Raw genomic sequence first — 23,914 nt, forward strand, 5'->3', positions numbered from 1 at the left:
TACCGCCATGACTGCTGTGGGAAAGGCAAGGGGAGCAGAATCCACCCGGCTCAGAGCTCCAGAGGTAGCCCGTAGCATTTACGAAGGGTAGCAGCTCCGCCAAACTGCAACTAGAAGTCCCAAAGGAATTGTTTACCTACTGTCGATAGCTTGGCCCTAGCTAAAGAGGGTTTCTCCCTCCTTTCCACGAGGTCGGCAAAGTGAATAGTAGGCGATGCATTTGTACGCATTTGGCCCAAAAACTGTCGCAATCGGGTCTTGCTATATAAGGGTCAATTCCTCATCGGCTAATCAGAGTCTTCGCCATCTGAAGTCAGTGTGAGCGGATTCCACCTTTGACAGTCGCCAGCGGAACGCCGACTGCACTCACCGAAACACTGTTAGGAGCAAAGCCAGTCCATCAAAACGCTCATTAATCTCGACATTCCTATAACCGGAAACCGAGAAGAGAATGATTTTCGGTGTGTCACCCGGATTGTTCAGCACTTCGCTTTACTCCCCACCAGCGTGGAGGATGTCGCCACTGAGTACAAAACCTTAATGATCACCTGTTTTGTTTGGGATATGGATCATCTCCTAGACATTGACAAGGTCCTAGTACGACTCCGCTACGCTGTGTTTATTCGAGAAAGCGCCCTTATCGATACCACAGATCATCTCTGATTCATTGACGAAAAAGGCTGTGCATAACCTTGCAATAGGGCGTCAGCCTTCCAATTCTTCTTGAAATTTGGCTTGCGTGTGACATAATTCGTTGGGAACATCCAAAGTTCCCAGGTGGTCCACCTAAGATGCTACTATGGCCACATGACTTCGATATCCAACATGGATAGATGTCTGACAAAACTGCACGCTACAGCGTACTTAATGTGGAAGTCCAGGGCAAGAATATGTAGGAATGCGTTGAGAATAACCGCCGGGCAGGTCTGCAAAGCCTCAATAACACTTGCTTGGTTCTATCGTACCTCTTGCTCGGCGCCTGCACCACAATAGAACCGTACGTTACTTCCAGTGAACCATTCTCGGCTGAAGACCCCATGTCCTTACAAAAGCCCCTTTGCAAGCGTAGAAGGCTATGCAAGCCTTCAACCTTCAATTTCACTTAGGATCCAGGATCACACCCAATCTCGACTTGGTGGCAAATAACATCATTTCCTTGTTGGTTGGACTCACACCGAGTCCGCAATTTGCAGACCACATGCAGACATTTCCTAACCCACCCTCCATTGTTTGATTCATAAAGAAGAAAGCATTCCTTAGACCAATACCTCCAGCTTGTCGGCATACGCCACCACCTTCACCGCACTCCATCTAATACGCCTAGATTTTCATCCATCACTATCAACCAGAGCGCCGGTGAGATGGCACGACTTCGGAGTGTCCCTCTGTACTCATCTCTTATTAAGTAGCTACTTCTCACATCAAATTGGATTTTAGCATGGACCCTATCCAACGCGTAAGACACCCCTCCTTCTCGATGACAGTATTACTATCATTGTTGATTGCTCCATCTTAATCCAGGGAGGTGTAAAAAGTATATTTCTTATAGTGTACCGACCGCTCAATCGTGTTAATACCTCGTGAAGAGCAGTTTCGGTAGATTTGTCTTTGAGCCGTTCTAAGATTTATAGGAGAGTGTCCTCTCATATACCTCCTTAAGTAAATATCCCGAAATAGGTGAGGTTGATGGGCCGCAAGTCCTTCGCGGAGCGTGCCTGCCTGCTTTCGACGTGAAAATTACACAGGCGAATCTCCTGGAGTCCGCTAGGTATCCGAAAGTATTACAGTTCCCGTAAATCCCAACAATCCACAAAACAACCCTCTTTTGCTGTTTCTCTAGTATTATGCTATCTGACCCCGACGATTTATATGCGCATAAATTGTTTATACCCTCAGGTGATTTTATTCTCGGTAATTACCCTTTTGATAATATCACATGACTGGGTCTTTCGAGCAAGGCTCTGACTCACAGTCCTCCTCACCGAAACATTCCGTCCAGGCTTCTTACTTTATAAGAAAGGATGAGCTTCAATGTTTCAAACTTCCTCCCGTCGAACCTGCCAGGTTTGGAGATCTTTTCAACGAGAAGTATTAAACTAATAATCCGAGAAGGATCTCTTGTCAGACACTTTCCAGGTCTCCACCCTGAAAGTTAGTAAGGACAAAATAAAGGACATCTTCCCAACCGTTACAGTTCTCAGTTTTATTGCCGTCAAAGAGAGACTCACCTCTTTAGTTGGTTTCCAAGCTGCTCTAAAGCGTATGTCTTGCCTATCAACCGTTTGACCTTCTTTGCTCCGATGATGGATGTCAAATGTTGTTGTTTTTCTGGTAGGGTTGATCGGTCGTGAACCATGTAAGCGGAGTCATACTACTAATAACCAAAAAGTAAGACCAATTTTTATTTATTTAAGAATGTATTTATTTATTCCTGCAAATCTATTTCGTCGCCTTCAAAATGATCCTCCTTTCTGAAGGCGACTCGTTAGATGAAGACGTAATCGTCTATGTATTTTTGAACTTTAAGTATTAACCCAAAAAGAGAAGTCCATGGACCAGAGAAATGGAAGAAATTTTCTCTCCAATAGGTCCAGTCCGCCATCAACTGCATGTCAAATTCGGCGCTCCCGCAATTAAAAAAAAAATTATTTTAGCTCCTTCGGGGCTTAGCCAGTAATACTAGGTGGCTTTTCCTACGAATAAAAGTTGTGTATGATGTGTTTGCGGATTGATATAAGGAAACGAAAAAACATCTGAAAACCACTTCCGTCACGCTGCTCCCAAGGCTGAGGCAGAAGCAACGTCTACTGAGTTGCCTCTGCTCCGCACGAAACCATAGTCGTCTATATACTCTTTGAACTGTTGATACCACTTGTAAACTTTCATTCCCCACAAAACCTGGTGCCCGAAGACCTTTTATATCATCCTAAACGTTTCTGCCCTCTCATTTCCCAGATAAAAATTTAATTTCACTTCTTTTCTTAATATAATTAGACATTGAAAAAATCGCCTAATACACTTTTCGCGTCTTGGAAAACTAAGCGTAAGATGAAAAGTAATAAATGCGTTGACATGAAATTCGTAACAGATTTCGATCACAATGCTGTCACAAAAAGTGTTAATTTGCGGATTATCCACGCAAATTGTTTGAAAAGTGGCCCTACTTTTTGGGCACAGTAGCACACTTTCTGACGTTCTGCCCGCTCCAAGTTGACCACGGTTAGATCGCTGAAACTCAGGCCCGAATACAGAAAAGTGCGCAGGCTATTTCTGGTAGGAACATATGCTTTAGTAGTTGAACCCACGGGCCACCTGAGAGTAAACAGTCCAGTAGATGTTCGTTGCTAACCTCAACACTGGTCCACACTGGTGCTAGTTCACCACTCGCAGAATTATCATCCTCCAGCACCACACGTCGTGCCTTGTCAGCCAGCTGTTGTTATTTCACTGTTAGCAGAAGTTGCTTGGCGTCCTAGCCCTAGGACACTCTGGTCGTTTTGTTTTGTTGTTCGACCTCATCTTGAAGTCTATTGTCGTTAAAGGCAGTATGTTTTGCCACTTCCAAGTTTCCAAGGCATTTGTTATCGTGTTTCTTGGCAAATCACCTGGTATTTAGCGAGGTTTCTTTCATCCCGCTCGCCGACAGTATCGGCCTCCTTAATCTTGACAATCTTGCCCAGAATGTGAATGGCTTTCTGGATCTGGCACTTGAGCAGGACTCCAGCGGAACTCCGCTATGCTCACTTCGGCAACAATGTTTTCTAAACTGGAAACCACTAGTTCGTCTGTTGCCTCGCTCCCAGATGTCCCTGCTGTTGTCTACCCTGACTAGCTCCACCACCAGGGTAAAGGTCTTATTCGAAATTGAAGATGCCCAAAGTATTCACAGTTCGCATACTAGAAACCAGCTGCCATTTGGCCAAGCAGCCCTCTTGTTGCTTAGATTCATCGCTAGCCCAATTCGCTTGTCCTTAAAACAAGCACGCAGATCCTCACTAGTTTAATGAACCTTCTCGCAGCCTCTGGGGGTTCTTCCCACAACTGTAACGTAACACATCATAGAATTTTATTAACACATTATAATAAACGTTTTGAAAAAAAAATATAATGTATAATTTCATGCCCTTGTCAGAAATTTGCCTGTTCATAGTATCTTATATGAAAAAACCACAAATCACCCGAAGGACCAGTTTTTCCGGTTTTCCGGTTTTCAAACTGTTTTATTTCTTGGAAATAATCCTCTCTGTTTGGACTTACGGTTATCTGGTTATCTGCCCCTGAATCGTTTCCACCTAATCTTCATCTCTCACCTAACAACGGTTACTTTCACATTACCTCTAAAGGGTATCGACCCTTCGCAATTATTTGGTTTTCATCCAGATTAAATTTGCGGTTTTCATTGTGTTATTTCACCCCACATCTTGATGTAACTTCTATGACTTTTATAACTAGATAAGTGGTATGATGGAAGGGATTGCGGTAACAAACTATCATCTCCAGGATGCTATAATATGGCTGTTGCCCTGCATGTACTATCGGCTACTTTTCCGGTTTGATTCGTATATCTGTCCCAAGGCCGGCAATAATAGTTAATCTCCGGATCACTCTAGAAGCTTTTAAATATGTTCAATAATTACAAATTCCAAACGTTAAGCATCCCCAGGTTTAATCCCCCCATACTATTGCATTAGGCTCATATTACACAGCGGAATTCTCTTATCTTCATAGTACAAAGGCAAAATTGCTCCATACGTAATAGATCAAACATAAAATAGGTTGTGTAGGTGCTTCGGAAATTTAACATCAAATCAAAGCTACATATCAGCATCCCTATCAAATGGCAAGGACAGGCTCACCATCAAAATTTTTTCATCTTCAAAAGGGCTTGATTTTCCGTATACAAAGCGGTGCTGACGAATTTGGCCTTTCATCGTGGAATGGTACTAATGGTAATGAACATAATTATGAATGAATACGGATTTCCATGTTGCATTGGCAACAATGCGGCCGAAAAGATTCTTATGTTTGATTCTGACACGAATAAAAGAAAGATTAAATATTAACACTCTTCAATAGTAACCAACATTAGCATTAACACTGATGCTTTTTTGTAGAGTTCGTAATTCCACCCCGGATTCAGCACATTCTTCTTTTTCTTCAGGCTTTGTCCCGCTTAAAAGCGGGGTCGGCTCCTCATGATGAGTATCGCCATTTGGCTCTATCAAATGCTTGATCTGGAGGCTTTTAAATCCCATCTAGCGTATCAAGCCACCGTTGTTTCGGCCGGCCTTTTAGTCGTTTACCATCGACTTCGATGTTCAGACCAAGCTTGGCAAGTGAATTCTCGTTAGCGCGAATTACGTAACCATACCAACGAAGACGCCTCTCTCGCAATTTTTCCACTATCAGTGTAACCCCATATCGATTGCGGATATCCTCATTTCGAGTGTGATCAAAATGTACCACCCCACTAATCCAACGCAACATCGTCTCCATTACCGCAAGACGCTGTTAATTGCCTTTTATATTCGGCCAACACTCAGAACCATAGAGGGCGACAGGGCGGACGATATTGTTGTAAATTTTAGATTGGAGACGTTCGTTGATAAGTCAATCACAAAGAACACCAGTTGTGGAACGCCACTTCATCCAGGTTGCGTTAATGCGTGAAGCAATTTCATAACGCAGTTCTCTATTGGCTGATAGCGTTGACCCGAGGTGAGGCTTCGTGGCAAGAGCCACTTTAGATGAGTCTGATTATCCTCTTCGAGTATGTGAGGATAACACTGCCGAAAGGGTCACCTTGAGTGGAGAGCGTAGTAAGCCATCCCAAAGATTATCGTTAAGAGAAAATTCTCCAGAGAAATGTTTTTCAGTTTCCCACAGCCGAGGGATGAAAAGTTTAATAGACACAAGTCATTTATTTTTGAAGTACCCTCCATAACCGGTAAAACAGCCACAACCGCGCCGAAATAAGCTTCTGCTGCACGGTTCTTCTGATACTTTTTATTGAACCATGTGCAGTGTATATTGACCAATATATTTTATCAATGCGAAAATCAGAACGGATTCAGCGCAAACAAAATATTCGAGATCAAACACCCACCGATTATCGTGATCTTAGGGACTGCCGGTTTATCCGGTACCGTACATGAAAGTGCACTAACGCAGGTAATCAAGCAAAGCGGCTGAATTGAAATCAAATTTCAAAGTAGTCCTTGATCACATTCGCGAAGCCAACCCTCAAATTGATACCGCAAATATAAAACCTTTTGCTACTAAAATTAGCGCTACAGAGAAAACACTACCAAATTTGAACCTCCGTATAGAGAAACGATCGAAAATGGCTGCAAAATGGAATACTCACCGTCTTTATCGAGTCCAAAACTAATCTTCCCTATTGATATCGGAGCTGGCTTTTCTATTCTCTATCTCTTAGCAATGGCCCACTCCTGGCTCCTGCTTTACGTGGTTGACCACATAAGTATCAACAATCATCACCGGAGAAACGCTTCGTCCTTTATTGTGGAATCTAACAAATTCTTAATCAGAGTTACAGCTTAACTTAAAAAAATAGGGAAATTGACCGTAAACTCCACCCACGAACACTGTTACTCCACTAAAGTGTCCGTCGATAAGCACTTGCAAGTTTTCATGCTAGGCAGGCTCGGAAAAAGGAGAAGGGGCATTTGGTCGCTTCAGTCCTTCTCACGCCTATCTCTAAGTAGGTGCGTAGGCCGGCACCAAACCTGAAATATAATGCAAGGAATATCGCGAAAATTGCGAAGCTAAATTGATGATGGGACCAGAAAACTCAAGACCTGCGTACCAGGATCGAGAGGGAGAATGAAAGACGGATCACATTCTAAATCGATGTTTTCCTTGCCTCAGATCTATAGGAACGTGTTCGACTTGAGGTCATCACAAAAACTGGTGATCAAGAGTCGATAGGGGCAGAGGCAATCTTCGATTGATCTCTAAACCCGAAAAGAAATCATTAGAGGCATTTTTACCGACCTAGCTGCACGAACATTTGCGCCATAATCCCAAGCTGCATGCATCAGTTGTTTCACAGCAATACTTACATACACACATTTTTCACAGTTGCCCAAAACGTACCAATATACAAAATGCATTTGTTAGCAAACAGCATGGGCATGTATCTGAACGCCCCTCGTCAAAAGAAACAACAACAATAAAAATTTAGTGATCATTTTTGGATAGGAGAAGGTTTTCTGATGAAACTTCCAAAGGGATATTCTGTATAATATGAAGTCTGGAAGAGAATAAGGAATTTGATAAGAGAATAATGGAAGGGCAAGGATACACAAACGTAGGACAAGGAATGATTACAAGCCAATGGATTTGCTCACCAGCTCCGTGCGGGACAAAAACGATACAAAATGATCTGCATGTCCCGGAACTACAGATACTACAATATGTAGATACATGTTCCTTTCCGGAGCCGTATCCACAAATACCTAGTTTTTTGTAAAAATATTCATTAGTATCGACTTAAAAGTTCTCATCCACAAAGGCCTTGCCCATCTAAAGTTTTCATCTAACTTATCATCTCCTTTGGTGCCAAAGTAATGAGTTATAATATTCTAAGTACTCCTTCCCACTTGAAAAATGTTTTCTGTGATTCAAAAATGTGAGCTGCAAAGCACCACCAATGAAATTTATCTATTTTTCACGGTGGATTCCGTCTTAAGACCAGACGAAATCTTACATTTCAACCTAAACATATTCAGATAGGATTATATCATAGATTTTTAAATGGCTTGACAAATAAACGGAGCGAAAGTGACAAAGTAACTTTTAGAAATAAAGGATCTGTGGAGGCAGTGCTTATGACCCACGAAATTCCGTTGAAATATTCATTGCTGAAAATAAAAGGTCCATAGGATCGGAATTGCAACCCACGGAATATTATTCATGTCATTTCAAACCCATACATAACTGCTTTTTTGTATTATTATACCCGCCAATAAGCTGATATTGACGCTTTTGATATATAATAATAATATATATTTCTTGAAAAAATTCCTCTTAGGTTGACAAATTCCCTAAAATAATGTTTAATTCCATACTTTATGTTAAACGTGAAATGTACATATGTACACATACATATAGTCGAGAAAACATAATTTTGTGGTGTTACTTCATAGATAGTATTTCGCCTAAGTATCTTGACGTGAAAAGATTCATCTTTGAAGAAGGAAGGTAGAGTCCACATAAAAAGAACCTTTTCTGAAATATTGTAGTGCAATAATACTTAATCTAAAATATCAAAACTTGTTTTCTCGGGGAAAGTGCGACAAATTAGGAATTTCATTTTTTATGGGAACTTGAAACCAGTCCTTAGTTGATCTGAAAATAACTCTATCTAATAAAAACTACTTCCCTTAGTTTCAGCATGGAGATAATTTTAAAAAAACGCGTTTCTAACACTTTCGTGGATCTCATTTATTATAGCCAAAATAATAGAAAAACCAAAGTAAAATAGTTCAAGTCACCCATTATCATTCGTATTAATTGAAGTGCTGTTAGTTGAAATTCTTAAGGACGAAACATGCGTCCTAATATAATTGTGAAAGTAGTGCAGAATGGGAAGGTGAGTAAGAAAATGGTTTCTCACCCAAAAAGGACCCTTAAAATCTCGGAGGGCCTCGGAGGGAAACTTAACAAGGCCGCGGCATTGTTATCTATAAAATCATCATGAAAGTGAGGAGACAAATCTGTGGTACATATTTATTTTATACGAAATATCCCAGCTACAGTACTCGGAAAATATATTTTTTTACTCTGCATCCCTCTAGAGTGATTTGCAAACACAAAGGGCTATGCAATATTAATTCGGCGCTTACCTAATGTATTGAAAACTACAGTTATCTTGGCTGACTAACAAATTAATTCTTAATTAGAAGTAGGGTCGGAAAAACATCTTGGAAAGTAGCTCTTAAGATTTAAGGTTTTAGTGACAGTAGTCGTGACTTTCCGTCCAATTTAAAATTTGCAATAATCTCTTAAACATTCTCCGTGACCCAGTGGGTGAATTCGGGCTACAATATGATATGGAAATCGATACTAGGATAGACCGTAAGGAAAAGGGAAAAGTATCTTTCTCACTAAAATCATTCATCATTATCATGAGCAATTATTTAATTCCTAAGAGGTGGAACTTTATTGCGTAAAAAGCGGCTTCCAGTTAGCCGAAGCCAAGGTGGATTTAGATCTCATGTCCCTATCTCCGCTCTATCAGACCAATCTGCTGCCACCGTGACGGTTTCTTTAAGGTTCGCTTATGATGGCAATTTCCATCTCAGATTCAAAAATGTTCTGCTCAAGTAAATCTTGAGCGACCAATGATTAAAATTTATTTAAATAAACCTTTTCTCAGCGGTAATATTATTATCCCGTCCCTGCTTTCCTTCATACAATACGAATTTATGGTCCCACTTCTTGGCAATGTGGCTTTTCTCCCCACACCTTCTGCATCCACCAGACCGATCAATACCGCTGGTGCATGTCTTCGTGAAGTGTCCCAACATAAGACTGTTTAAGACTGTCTTTAATGAAATCTGCACCATCAGACAGCAGACAACCCGATTCGAAATTTTCTGGCCGACTATAATTTCTTGGCTGCCTCCATTAGTAGCATTGCAGCCGCTTGAGTGCTGATATAGGCTTTTCTCAAACTCACAATCGATTCTTCCCCCAGCTCCTTCAGCTTGAATTGTTCTTTCATCCAACTTCATCGAGTTCCTTGTCCTGTATATAGATCTCATGTTTTTGAGACCATTCTCACCGAGTGAGTTCTTAACTTGGCTGCGGAAGCTTTGAGTTTTGCAAAAACTGGATTTCTCAGTTGCATCCCCTTTCTGCGTTCTTCAGACATTTCCGCTCTAATCTTTTAGATCGGGATCCGCTTTGACCTTTTAAGGTATCTCCATGTAGAATAATTGCCCCTGGACGAATTCGTACTTTTGGTCAACCAGCTTGGTGTTACGACCTTGGTCTATCTATGATTTTCGTACCCCTTTGATTTCACTATGGCTGCCTGCCACTTGGACAGCTTGTGGCACTGTCAGATTTTCTTCGGGACCCTTTTTCTGCTCCTACAAGCATAATGACTTGGCCGTCACCATGTTTTATTGGATTTTTCTTGAAAAACTCGAACAGCTCGACTATTTTTGCTCTAAGCCGCATGAAAGAAAATTCCCCGTGTTTTTTATGAGCCTTGGCCGGACTACTCCTTTTGAAGATCCCTTTACCCTTAGCATTTAGTATGCTTTCCTGCATTTTATTTTTCCGCCGGCTTTGGCATTGGTTTTGGCCGAAGAATTGGGGGGCTTTTCCTAAATGGGTCAATTTCTTAGTCTTGGAGTACCTCCTCGTCGTTTCTCTTTAGCAAATGCGGTGGATGTCGAAACCGCTTTAGTTGGCAGGGCATCTCCTTTCAGCCCATTATCTTTTTGTTTTCGTTATTGGTCCTCGTGGTATGGCATTGCTACGCTTGAACACCTCCGCCTCCAAACCCAAATTACTTGTAGCATTAGATGGCGGCCAAGCTATCCACCACCGATGCTGCCGTGGGATATCGATGGCCGAAAGCCCGCTTGTCACTCCCAAAAACTATCGGTGATTCCGAGCCCCTGCACCATAACTTTGTTCCTTTTCTCTCTCCTTTCATTTTAATTTTTTTTCTGGATGTCCTTCCCATAGCCACTGTTGTTCACGCGTCAGAAGTGAACATGCACATTCACCTACTCACATGACATTTGATGGAGAAGTAGGAACTGTGAATCTCCACGCATGCAATGAATAACATCGCTCTACGCTGAGGGGAGTGTTTTCCTCATATCGCGACCAAAGCTCCTGGTGGACTTCATTTGAGGAGTTGTGTGTTACATGTCGGGGATCGTACCTCTTAATTGCGGTACAGTTGCTAAAGAAGGCTTACAGCAATATAAATGCTGGGATTCGCCCAATATAAACCAATACCTTCGTGTTGCTTACGATTGGGTTTAACTGTGACTTTCTAGAGAAACTATGGACAATGCCCACACGGCGGCACTCACGTTGAATCTCCAGAATTTTCATTCAAAGTCAACTCTAACCTCAAAAGATGTGTATGCAATGAAATGACATTTGCATGCTTAAAATTAAAAATGTTTGTGCTGAACCGGAGAATATTCACCTCAAACCAAAAGAAAAAAATGTTCAGACTGCCTGTAAACTGCCATTCAATGATACCGGTACTTCAAATCTTGTGTCGCGAACACCACGCCCCCCACCCCAAATACCTCGAAAAGTGACGACAGTAAATAATACAGAGTTATTCAAGAGTTCAATTGGAAGAAAGATATTTCATTGCACATGTATTTGAGAGGAGGGGGTCCTTCACGATCAATTTCACTAAATTTCTAATTTATTAGAATAACTTTCTCCTCTAAGTCGATTCTGGCCAATCAGGATAATCTGTTGACGACCGCCAATCCTATAAATCATTACATATCTTGAAACTAGAAATAGTACAAAGCAAGCAAGCAAGCAGTAATACGAATATTTGTCGGCAAATCCTTTAGTCATAATGCCCAATATTTTAAAGAAGGAGTTGAAAAGATAAACTCCATAAGGCATCATACATTCTGTCTCAGAGGTTCGCGGAAGGAAACTATCAACATTTCCAATTTTTTTAAATTTTAAATTAGTTCTTACATATTTCGAAATTAAAATATTATTTGCACTGCTAAATCCAACCAAACGGTAAACAAAAGAATCATTACTATATTACCGACAGAGATAACCAAATAACACTTTGGTGGTGAAGTCACACCATTTTTTAAAATAAATTATATTGCAAAGTAACATCGCAATTATCACATTTCATTATCCTAACCGTAAATGTATCATAAACTGAGTGTTATATTTGATACACTCGGCAGCTTACATTATCAAATATTACTGATATTTAGTGAAGTCTCGTAATAGGATGCTACATCGGTGCAGATATTACAAAGCACTACTTATGGCAAAAGTAATATCGTCATCACTTCGCCCCTGGGTGGTAATATCGTGATTGGCGATGGTTCGTTCGCACTCGGCTAAGGTAATAATTTTAAAGTGATATCATTATTGTGATATTTTAGGCATTGCCTACCCATCTGCAGAAGCCATCAATGCAGTAGAAAAAGAAAGTCGTAGTCACGGTTCTCATAAATTACAACGATGGTATGCATCATAACGAGATTTTTGTATGAAGCTATTTAGCAGAAACGGGAGAACTTATGAGAGAACTCGTGGATTTCGCACCACATTAAAACGAGTAAAAAAGTCACGACAGGAAACAGGAGAAAAGAAGCAATGGCGAAATTGAAGATGGCTTTGCTGGGCATACCAAACAGCATAAAATGATTGAAAGCTAACCTAAGTCCGTTTTGTTTAATTCCAATTGCTTTGAGTCTTTTATTTCAAGTTTTCTCAATAAATTCTTGATCAGGGAAGTATTTTACTGCATCTTTTTGGACGATTTTTTTTTCAGAGAGGGGTGAATTGTTAACAGGTCTGACGAGAGTGGGGTGTAAAGGGGGAATTCCCCCCGGGCCCGGAGATTCCTCGGGGCCGGGAATAAAAAGTTCAATTGACAAGCGAGTTCCGTATAATTTTCACCCCAGGCCCTGTTAAGGTCAAGTAGTTACATACAAGGGAACCTAAAGAAGGACCTAAACGACGATAGTATGCTACGTTAGACAATGATTGGAAAACCTTACCACTGCAGTTTACAATCCAAGAAAAATAGAAAATCCAATTCAGACGAGCCAACACCGCTATCTAAAGCTGAATAAAGGGGATTGTTAGTTGCAAAGGAGTCATTCCACATATTTTCCCATTTCTTGCCCCGTTAGATATTATAGAATTTTTTTGACTATGTTTACTCATTCTAGCCTTGAATATTAATCGGCTTGAACTACACAAATTCACTGTTCATTACTGCCTTATATTTATTGTCGTCCGGCGTTCTTTAATATCCTTAGGATCATACTCACAATGACATCGGGGATTCGCACATCGCAAGCAAGCTAACTAAGTGCTTTTTATTATATTGTTTGTTCAATTAAGGTGCGTGTGGATACCACTAGCCTTTAAATTGGGTGCTTCCAGACTAAATATTGTAGGTGTCCATTCCTACCGTCAACACCTAACAACGCTGAGAAAGTTACAAAAGTTATATACTAAGATATTTAAAATGTCAGCTGGATTCGTGTTAAACTTTCTGGTAGAACCTATGATTTGTCAAAATAATACCTTCTTATTTCCTTTTATGTTTAAGAATTTAAATTACTTATTTATATTGGGAACGTAATTCAGACGAACTAACCCGTGGGACGTGATTTAGAGGAATCACCCTTATATTCGAATGGCTCAATGGTTAGAGCTCTATCTTTTCGCACTAAAAAAATACGGTTCAAATTTCATTGCCAGTCACAGGATTTCTACCGTAGGCCGGATGTCGGGTTCAATCGACTCAGTTACGAATGAGTGTCTGAGGCAAATTAAAGTAATAATCTCGTGCAAACGCAGTGCGAACCACATTGCCTCCCAGGGTACGGTTATGGTCTCAAAATGAAATGCTCTAAAACGCTTCAAGACAATAGGAAAATAGATGTTTCAGATTTGATTAAAGGACCCTGGTAATTTCAGGAATTTCTGTTTGTAGGATAACCCCTTTAACTCCTTACCAAGTGGGTATAGTTGACTTACGGAAACTTACAATTTTCCTCGTAGGCTTAATCCTGACAAGCACATGGGCTGCGGCAGTTAGTTGGGACCTATAAACCCTAATAAGGATAATGGATTCGAAACCAGCCTCCTTTGCAGCACGGCAACCAGATTTTATAACTTTCACGCTTCTCTTCATGGCGAACTTATATGTTTTAAGTTTTATTATTCATGAAGCGTATCCAAGCCTAACGAGAGGGGAGCGGAAAGAGTTCTCCCTCGGCCCTCAAAGGTTTGAAAACGAAATTTTAAATAGATAAGATTTGTTTGACAATATAGAGATGTCCGTATTCACGTACTTCATGAATGTTTAGGAGCTTGAATTCTTTTATAATTCGAAATAGGTTTCTGACATGTTTTTCATATTTAACAAAGTTCAATACACAATTTCAAAAAAGTACTCCTATTATAACTCCGAGATATTAGAAATTATACTGATTTCCGTCCGTAACTATTTTCTTTCTGCACAAAACTCGTTCTTCTCACAATGACTGCCAACTGTCTTTTTTCTTATTCTCATTATTTTTTCATCTGACGTTTCTCGTCACCTACTCTGTTCTTCACTCTTGTACCGAGGTCTGAACTGAGTGGAGAGCGCCGGTGGCGTCATCTGTCCGCTGGTATTCGCGACATTCGAAATAAATTTCGAATGCCGCGAATGCTGCCGCGCCACAAATGCATATAAAAGGGTACTAGTCAGTTAGATCAAAGCATAAGTTATGGTGATACAGGCGACATTGTCAACGAAATCGCCAGGACCTCCAATTTGTGTTGTGCCAAGGAATGGAGGGTTTACATAATAGCCATATTGCTGAAAGCAGCAATAACTAACAACAACTAAGATAGATAGATAAAGTGAAACAAAAAATAAAGTTAAAGACGACTTCAAGTTAGCTGCGTAGCAAAGTAAAGGAAGGACTCTACTAAGAGATGAACATAATTTTTTGTCGATTTTTTGAGAATTGTGTCAGAACTACTCAAAAGCCATATGTCGTCGCAGATTACGTGCACTAATCTGCTGAAAATCATTTAAGGATTTCAACAAAAAGAAAATCGTGACTATCATCAGAACCTTGGGAGATGGAAACAACCCACCGAAATCAGAGAAGAACTACTGGAAATTTGCATTACAAGATGCGGAATCGAAGCTTTGGTCCCGGAAGCAAACTTAATAAGGCCTTCTAGCTTGTGGCAAAGAAAAGGCCGGATACGCCTCAAACACAAATTTCCAGACGAGCATTGTCTTATTGACCCATATATATAGTAACAGTTCGGGGCTACTGTTGGCCTAGAAACCTTTAAGATTGCTAATTTGAATAAAACTATTAACAGAAAATTTTCCGATTATGCTATAGATTTATTGTTGTAAATTTTGCAAACACCTGCTTCGGGCACAATATATGTCATTCTTCATCATCATCATCATCATCATCAACGGCGCAACAACCGGTATCCGGTCTAGGCCTGCCTTAATAAGGAACTCCAGACATCCCGGTTTTGCGCCGAGGTCCACCAATTCGATATCCCTAAAAGCTGTCTGGCGTCCTGGCCCACGCCATCGCTCCATCTTAGGCAGGGTCTGCCTCGTCTTCTTTTCCTACCATAGATATTGCCCTTATAGACTTTCCGGGTGGGATCATCTTCATCCATACGGATTAAGTGACCCGCCCACCGTAACCTATTGAGCCGGATTTTATCCACAACCGGACGGTCATGGTATCGCTCATAGATTTCGTCATTGTGTAGGCTACGGAATCGTCCATCCTCATGTAGGGGGCCAAAAATTCTTCGGAGGATTCTTCTCTCGAACGCGGCCAAGAGTTCGCAATTTTTCTTGCTAAGAACCCAAGTTTCCGAGGAATACATGAGGACTGGCAAGATCATAGTCTTGTACAGTAAGAGCTTTGACCCTATGGTGAGACGTTTCGAGCGGAACAGTCTTTGTAAGCTGAAGTAGGCTCTGTTGGCTGACAACAACCGTGCGCGGATTTCATCATCGTAGTTGTTATCGGTTGTGATTTTCGACCCTAGATAGGAGAAATTGTCAACGGTCTCAAAGTTGTATTCCCCTATCCTTATTCTTGTGCGTGCTTGTGTTTGACCAGTGCGGTTTGATGTTGTTGGTTGATTCGTCTTCGGTGCTGACGTTGCCACCATGTATTTTGTCTTGCCTTCATTGATGTGCAGCCCAAGATCTCGCGCCGCCTGCTCGATCTGGATGAAGGCAGTTTGAACGTCTCGGGTGGTTCTTCCCATGATGTCGATATCGTCAGCATAGGCCAGTAGTTGGGTGGACTTGAAGAGGATCGTACCTCTTGCATTCACCTCAGCATCACGGATCACCTTCTCGAGGGCCAGGTTAAAGAGGACGCATGATAGCGCATCCCCTTGCCGTAGACCGTTGTTGATGTCGAATGGTCTTGAGAGTGATCCTGCTGCTTTTATCTGGCCTCGCACATTGGTCAGGGTCAGCCTAGTCAGTCTTATTAATTTCGTCGGGATACCGAATTCTCTCATGGCCGTGTACAGTTTTACCCTGGCTATGCTATCATAGGCGGCTTTAAAGTCGATGAACAGATGGTGCAACTGTTGTCCATATTCCAACAGTTTTTCCATCGCCTGCCGCAGAGAGAAAATCTGATCTGTTGCTGATTTGCCTGGAGTGAAGCCTCTTTGGTATGGGCCAATGATGTTCTGGGCGTATGGGGCTATCCGGCCTAGCAAGATAGTGGAGAATATCTTATAGATGGTACTCAGCAACGTGATACCTCTATAATTGCTGCACTGTGTGATATCTCCCTTTTTATGTATGAGACAGATTATGCCTCGCTGCCAATCGTCAGGCATTGATCCGCTGTCCCATACCTTGAGCACAAGTTGATAAACCACTTGGTGTAACTGGTCGCCTCCATATTTAACCAATTCGGCTGTAATTCCATCGGCTCCTGGCGACTTATGATTTTTTAGCCGATGAATTGCACGGACTGTTTCTCCTAAACTTGGTGGTGGCAGTATTTGTCCGTCGTCTTCAGTTGGCGGGACCTCCAACTCGCCGATGTTCTGGTTGTTCAGTAGCTCATCAAAGTACTCAACCCATCGCTCTAATATGCCCATTCTGTCGGAAATCAGATTTCCCTCTTTGTCTCGGCAGGATGAGCATCGAGGTGTATAAGGCTTCATCCTGCTGACTTGTTGGTAAAACTTCCGCGCCTGGTGCGGTTGCTCCCTGTACTTTTCTAGTTCACGGACTTGTTGGTTCTCCCAGGCTTCCTTTTTCCGTCTGTGAAGTCGCTTCTCCGCTCGACGGAGTTCGTGATAAGTCTCTGCGCGTGCCCGCGTTCTTTGAGAATGCAACATTACTCGGTATGCGGCATTCTTCCGTTCCGTTGCTAGCTTACATTCATCGTCAAACCAGCCGTTCCGACTCCTTTTGCGGCTGGGGCCAAGTATATTTGTGGCCGTATCCATGATAACGTTATTCAGGTGGTTGTGAAGATCATTAGTTGATGCTTCATCTCCAGGTCCTCTATTGACTGCGGTTATTGCGGCATCCATTTCCCTCTTATAGGTGTCGCGGAGGGTTGTGTTGTGGATGGCTTCAGTGTTCACTCTCACCTGATTGTCAGAGGGGATTCTAGGTGGTATTGTTATTCGAGCTCGGAGCACCATGCCAACGAGATAGTGATCCGAGTCTATATTGGCCCCCCTATATGTTCTGACATTCATCAAGGCTGAGAGGTGGCGGCGTTCGATCAACACGTGGTCAATTTGGTTGAAAGTGGTCCCGTCTGGAGAGGCCCACGTATGTTTGTGGACCGCTTTCCGCGCAAACCAGGTACTTCCAACAACCATTTCGTGTGACCCTGCTAATTGAATAATCCGCAGTCCGTTATCATTTGTTTTTTCGTGTAAGCTATGGGAGCCAACGTATCGCCTGAATACGGGCTTCGTCCCTATTTGGCTGTTAAAATCCCCAAGTATGATTTTGATATCATATCTGGGACAGGCTTCGAGGGTTCTTTCTACTGCCTCGTAGAAGGTATCCTTCTCCGACTCTGCAGTCTCCTCTGTAGGGGCGTGAACGTTTATGAGGCTTATATTTCTAAACTTGCCTCGCAAGCGCAGAGTGCATAGCCGTTCGCTTATACTTTCAAAGCCGATAACAGCAGGTTTCATTTTTTGGCTGACTAAGAAACCTACTCCGAGCACATGGTTTACTGGATGACCGCTATAATATATGGTGTAGTGGCTCTTCTCCAGGAAACCGGTCCCTGTCCATCGCATCTCTTGCAACGCTGTTACATCAGCCCTATATTGGGACAGGGTATCGGCTAGCTGCTTATCAGCTTCATCTCTGTACAGGGAGCGCACGTTCCATGAGAAAATGCGCAAATCGTTGTTCCTTTGTCGTTGCCGGGTCCGTCGTTTTAACATCCGTCCTATCCGAGGCTCCTGTTGTGGCTTCGTAACAGGTTGTTTTCCGTGTAGGGTTGTCAGCCCTACCCAACCCCCAACCTGGAGGACCAGTTGGTACAATTTGTCCCGTTTTTAGGCGCGGGAGGCTCGCCTTCATCCTTCTCCGTCTGCAGCTTTTCGTCAAGAAAGAGCTCCCAGCGGTCACCACGTGGAGGTGGAGATAGGGTTTGGTAGTAGAGCTGTTGGTGTTGGTTCAGCAGGCATTTCCCAGGTTTTATGCTCCATCGTGGGTACCAATCCACGTTCCGCCCCGGGACCTATACTACCCCTATGTCATTCTTCAGTACTGTATAATCGGAAATTTTTTTTTCCTTTCATAGTTTTATTTAAATAAACTATAGATATATATAAAAATTGTCAATCATATAGACAATTTGATTTCCGAAAATTTTTTTCCTTTTTAAGGTTTTGTGTAAACACAAAACCTTAGTAAAATCGGTTTACTGTCTGTGTGTCGGTATGTCCGTCTGTCTGTCTGTCTGTCTGTCCGTCACACGCATTTTTCTCAGAGGCGGTTATAGCGATTGACACCAAATTTGGTAGAAAGGTGGGAACTGTGAACGCTTACGCATACAGTGAATTACATCCTTTTAGGTCGAATTTAAGGGGGGTCCCCATACATGCAAAAGGGGGGTGTAAAATTTTTTTTCATCAAATATAGTCATGTGGGGTATCAAATTAAAGGTCTCGATTAGTACTTTTCAAAGCCGATCTTAGTTTTGACATTCGTTGGAAGGGTGGGGAGCGCGGGGGGTTGAAAATGATCACTTCTTTAAGGGGGCCATTCTCAGAAACTACCAAACCGAAAAATCTGAAAAAAAATCAGGAGGCTGCCGCTATATGGTGCCTGGGCTCCGAAATACCTTCCATGCCGATATCTGTTTAAATAAAGTTAATAATAGTATATTACTACAATTTTTTGTAATTGGTTAGAAACCCCCCTTAATCTCATCCTAGTACCATGAAATTGTGCAGTGATATAGGCTATAACATAGAGCATGATTTTACCAAGTTTGGTGGAAATCGCACTATTACTAACAAAGTTATAATACCTCAATTTTGTTGCTTTTTTGAAAATTCAAAACTATGAATGTCAATATCACCCGAAAGTGGATACTCTCACATAATATATGGATATATTACGTACTACGTATTAAGAAATACACAAAACCTTTCGTACCTGAAGCGTCCAGCTTCCGGTTTCCCGACTTGTTTTATTTTTCTGTTGTTTTTTTTTATCTCTTTTTTTTCCTTTCTTTTTTGTTTGCTTTTTTTCTTTTCTTTTCTCTTTTTTTTTCTTTTTTTTCTTCTTTTCTTTTTTTTTTTTCTTTTTCGTCTTTTTTAAAGGGGGTAAACTTTAGTTCCAACAGTCGGACCTTGTATAGGCCCATTGCACTCAACCCTTTTGATAATCACAAGCATCAATGACAATAGCCGGAATTCGAGTCCAGGGACGTGCCACTTTCGAAATCATAAAATTTTTTACCCTTTTAGCTGACACTATTGTGAATTTGAACAGTGCATCAAATTCGACCAACTAGAACCAAATCTTGAGTTTCCTAATAGCGATTGACGTTTGCGCCTTTCATTGATATTCTTGATAGTCACCCAGAGGAAACACAGCTTTGGTACGACACTAATGATGGACCCTCAAGGGTATCACTTCCCCAGATAGCTCACTATTGTGGTATGTGATATATTTAACGTGTGGATAACGCCAAAACTAGCATTGATTGTGTTGGAAAACATTTTAAGGATGTTGAGTTTTGTCCAAGTAAATACAGAAACTCGTGGGGCATAAAGCGTGTTTAATACTTATCACAAAGCGTCATGAAAGAACTTAGATTATAGTTAGGATTTAGGCCTGTAGGTAGGGCCGTTAAAATATAATCAGCTCTTGCAATATATGAATTACTAAATTTCCACCAACAGTAAGGCGGACGCGAGGATGATATCGCAGGTGATATGAAAGTATATTTCCCAAGCTCGTTGAAAAGGAGGAGAAAGAAGTTTGCTCCCCTCGGACTTGGAATAGAAGCACGAAGCAGGACCGGACTTTTCCCCCACGGCCCTGATCATTTTAAATGTATATAGAAGACTCTTCTACAACTTTACCAATTAAAATGAAGAAAATATTAGTATTTTATGTTATATTATTTATTGAATAAACTAAACTTGCATGAAAATGATCAGTAAAAATCATAAAAATAAAGCAAAAAAATTCCAGAAAAATCTTTAAAACGACTTGAGCAAAGCCAGTGGTCTAGCTTCCAGCTTCTTATGTAATCCTTCTTCATGGTCATTCTCCTCAGCGCGTTTTACTTTCTCAGTGTCTTCAACTTTGCTGTAAAAATCAAATACCCATTGTGCTTGGTGTACAGCTTCAATATCAATTATTACCTTGAAACATCCCTTGCACTTCGTCCGAAACTACATAAGCACTCACCGAATCGAGGGCCACCTTCAGCCAATTCGTTCAATTCACCAGTTAATGAAGCCTTCTTCGCATGAACTGGACAAAAACTTGCTTCTGCACTAAATCCTCTCTCAAATTTGTGTGGCCCTTTAGCAAGGGAATCAAAAATGAAAGGACCATGCTCACCATAATCTTCAGATTCCAGCTCATCTAAATTGAATGGATAAATTCAGAACCCGAGAACGCTAATAATGTGTACAATGCGCCCTACCCATTCCCACTTTCACCATCATATTTGCAATCTCGAATGCACTTTGAATTGGCGACCTCCGTTGCAGCCATTTGTATGGGGGATAATAGTGTTCAAAAGATGCTGGCGACATCGATTCCTTGGTATTGTACATTTCCAGAAGGACAGGAGGCGCCTTGTAGAATGAAGGCATGTTGTTGTATAGATATACGTCCACATCTGGTTTCAGCTCCTTCTTGTGTCCTTCGAGCTTCACATCCTCAATTAGCTTCTTTATCGTGTCACCTTCACTGTTACTGGTATGGCTAGCGTGATGATTTTCAGAAACTGTGGAAAAGAAAAAGTGCAATTTCCCGTCTTAAGTTTATAGTTAGAAGATGGAAACTATTGCATGCACTTGCGGTTTCAGGAAAATGGTGCAAAGTCGATAAAATTATGCCAGTTATAATATGAATTATAAATAGATTTCGAAGAGTTTCCCCGATTTTTTTCTCGATTTTTAAAGTATCGATAATTTAACCATAAATGATGAGCATTCTTTCATGCAATCAACTCCACAGGAAAGAATTGGGAATATTCATCGTTTAAAGGACATCTTCATCTCTCCTTCATTATGTGATAGGAGGAGAAGCAACGCACATGCTCAACAGCGGAAAGGGGGAAAATGTAGAAAAATGTCAATTAACGCATATGCACCTGCTGAATTTAATCCGGATGCCACTAGGATTTTTGAGCCAGTTTTATTTAGGTCCTTTCCATCGCGTTTAGCTGCCTTTCTCAGTTGTAAGCCAGCCTGCACTTGAATATTGGAATTCTCGTGCCGGCCCCTCTCGTCATTGCCATAATGACGCGCGCCATGCTTCACATCGGTTGCTGCTAATCCTAAGGTAGACTTCCTCTCGATAGGGACCCGTCCCACCCGCTCATTCTGTTCAGTGTGTTGATGATTGAGAAGTTTTTTCGAGCTCATGTCACCTTTTAAATCTCTTAAGCCTTTTTCAATGATCCTTTCATCAACATTCACTGTGATATCGTCCTTTTCTTTATTCAGTTTCGAGTCACTACCGCCCTTACTGTCCCTGACCCCACGATGGTCTTCAACGTTCCTCTGAAAATACCAAATATTTGAAGGAAGGTAGTGTATTATTATAACTATTATTATACTATTGAGTCCGTGCCTTCAAAATGGCTTGGGATGACAAGTTGTATAATTATTTTAGTTGGGGCACGAATCTACGAAAATAATCGATCTAGAAAATTAATTTCTTGGAAAGGCATCAAGTTTTCATTAACTTGAACAAGTTTCCATGGGAGCTAGCTCCAATTCTTTGCGAAAGGGATTTCGAAGGCTTATATGTATGTTTGCAGGGTAACTCGATCTAGAGATACTTACTTTCTCATCACAACCTGTTCACTCGAAAAGCACTTTCGAGAAAACAATTGTGCGAAATACAGCTAGGGAAAATTTTTCATCGATTTTTACGACCTATACATTCTTACCTTCGCCAGCTCACGTGACATCCTTGGGTGGTGCTTGAAATCCTCTGCAAAACGCTGCATAGCGACACCGTCCAAGACATCTCGTTTCGTATTCAGTCCGTGTCCTTCCAGAGGTGCCTCCAAACCACCAGATACTGCCTTCAACGATGAATCGCCAGCTACTGTCCCTAATGCCGCTCCTGCCAGCTTCTTTTCATCATTTTTAATGGACTCAGCTATTCTTTTTATTCGAATTCCTCCTCGACATCCATCGATTGCTGTTGCTATAGAATTAAACAGAAAAAATCAGCATTTAATTTTATCGCGAGGAGCAGCGGCTCGAAAAAACCTTAATTCAGCGACAAATTGAATTCCCCGTACCTAAAGCTAAGTAAATAAATATATTTTTGTACATTGCCTCCAAAATAAAGTCCTCCTTCGCTCACAATTGATGTGGATTAGAATGGCTCCTTTACATACAAATCAGGACTTCTATTGTTCCATGGCACATGCGATTGGTTCGGGTTTTTCGTGGAGTGAAAATCTCTGCAGCTTGCTGAGACCGATGCTGGAAATAATAGATCGTGAGTGCATATCTCTTTCAGTTTAAATTACAGACCGTTTTACAGAAAGCATCATGTTGAACTAGATCCTTTTGAGAAATCGAAACAAGAGCTAGTTCACCATCCGATAAACTCTATAAGCTTGTTAAATGCTTGTAGAGTTTGCGAATGGAGCCGGAATGAAATTGAATAGGACACTGCTACACTCAATTGGTTGAGAGTCCTTGCATCAATGCCTTTGTTCTCATTATGGGCATCCTTGCAAGAAAGGCTAATAAAGCAAAAGCACAGGATTTGCCTGTTTTACAATCAGCGTGCATAGCGCTTATTGTACTTCATGATTCAGTCCACCAATTGGAATGGAACCGAAGTTTTTCCTAGAATAAGGTACGCATTTTCAAACATTTCTTGAAGGATATTTAGGGAATCTATCAGATAATTAATCGCTTCTAAACATTCTAAACATTTCAGTTATTTTTTTTTTCCTTTTGGGGTAGATGCATTCACCTAATCTGTACGTAAGAGTGTTGGACTCCCGGTTCGGTACGTCGTTCGACTACCAACTAAACATCTCCCCATTGTCAAAGAGCTAGCTTGGAACCGTTTATGACATTACTTCGGGCTAGTCCTCGAACTCTCTCACCTAGCGGAGCCTTCAAATCAGGGAGTTCCTTGCACCAACGGGAAGGGAGAGGAAGAAGGGAACTGTCTGCCATCGGGTACCTCCACCGGTCGAGCTCTATCTTCTTAGCAACGAGAAGGATCCGAACGTAATGGGCAACATGGGTCCACCTGTCAGCACTGCTCAGCATCTCTTCAGGAATGTTGTCTGGAGAGAGATCCCCTGTGTTTAAATAGAGCTGCCGACGAATCCCATCCCACCTTCCACAAGAAAAAAAAGTATGATGGTCGTCATCTACAACTCCTTTGCAAAACACACAATCC

At 41.5% G+C, this 23,914-nt stretch overlaps 2 protein-coding genes across 12 annotated transcripts in view; one reads left to right on the forward strand and one right to left on the reverse strand.

Moving 5' to 3' along the window:
• LOC119657579 (regulator of G-protein signaling 9) overlaps positions 1-23,914 on the forward strand; it is a 193,896-nt gene that overhangs the window by 135,344 nt on the left and 34,638 nt on the right. The window lies entirely within an intron of this gene.
• LOC119657581 lies at positions 22,392-22,925 on the reverse strand. The gene is made up of 2 exons (XM_038064559.1): positions 22,788-22,925; positions 22,392-22,690 (listed from the first exon to the last, which is right to left on the reverse strand). Exons 1-2 carry the CDS (start codon positions 22,819-22,821, stop codon positions 22,407-22,409), a joined length of 318 nt encoding a protein of 105 aa, XP_037920487.1. The 5' UTR covers positions 22,822-22,925; the 3' UTR covers positions 22,392-22,406.

Source organism: Hermetia illucens, chromosome 5 (assembly GCF_905115235.1).
Source record: "Hermetia illucens chromosome 5, iHerIll2.2.curated.20191125, whole genome shotgun sequence".
Taxonomy (NCBI): Eukaryota; Metazoa; Arthropoda; class Insecta; order Diptera; family Stratiomyidae; genus Hermetia; species Hermetia illucens.

Bases quoted from the DNA above. Each gene is read 5' to 3' on its own strand.
- LOC119657581 (XM_038064559.1), bottom strand. From the start codon at position 22,821: ATGTACAAAAATATATTTATTTACTTAGCTTTAG. The intron at 22,691-22,787 runs GTACGGGGAATT...TTAATTCTATAG, and splicing joins ATTTATTTACTTAGCTTTAG to CAACAGCAATCGATGGATGT.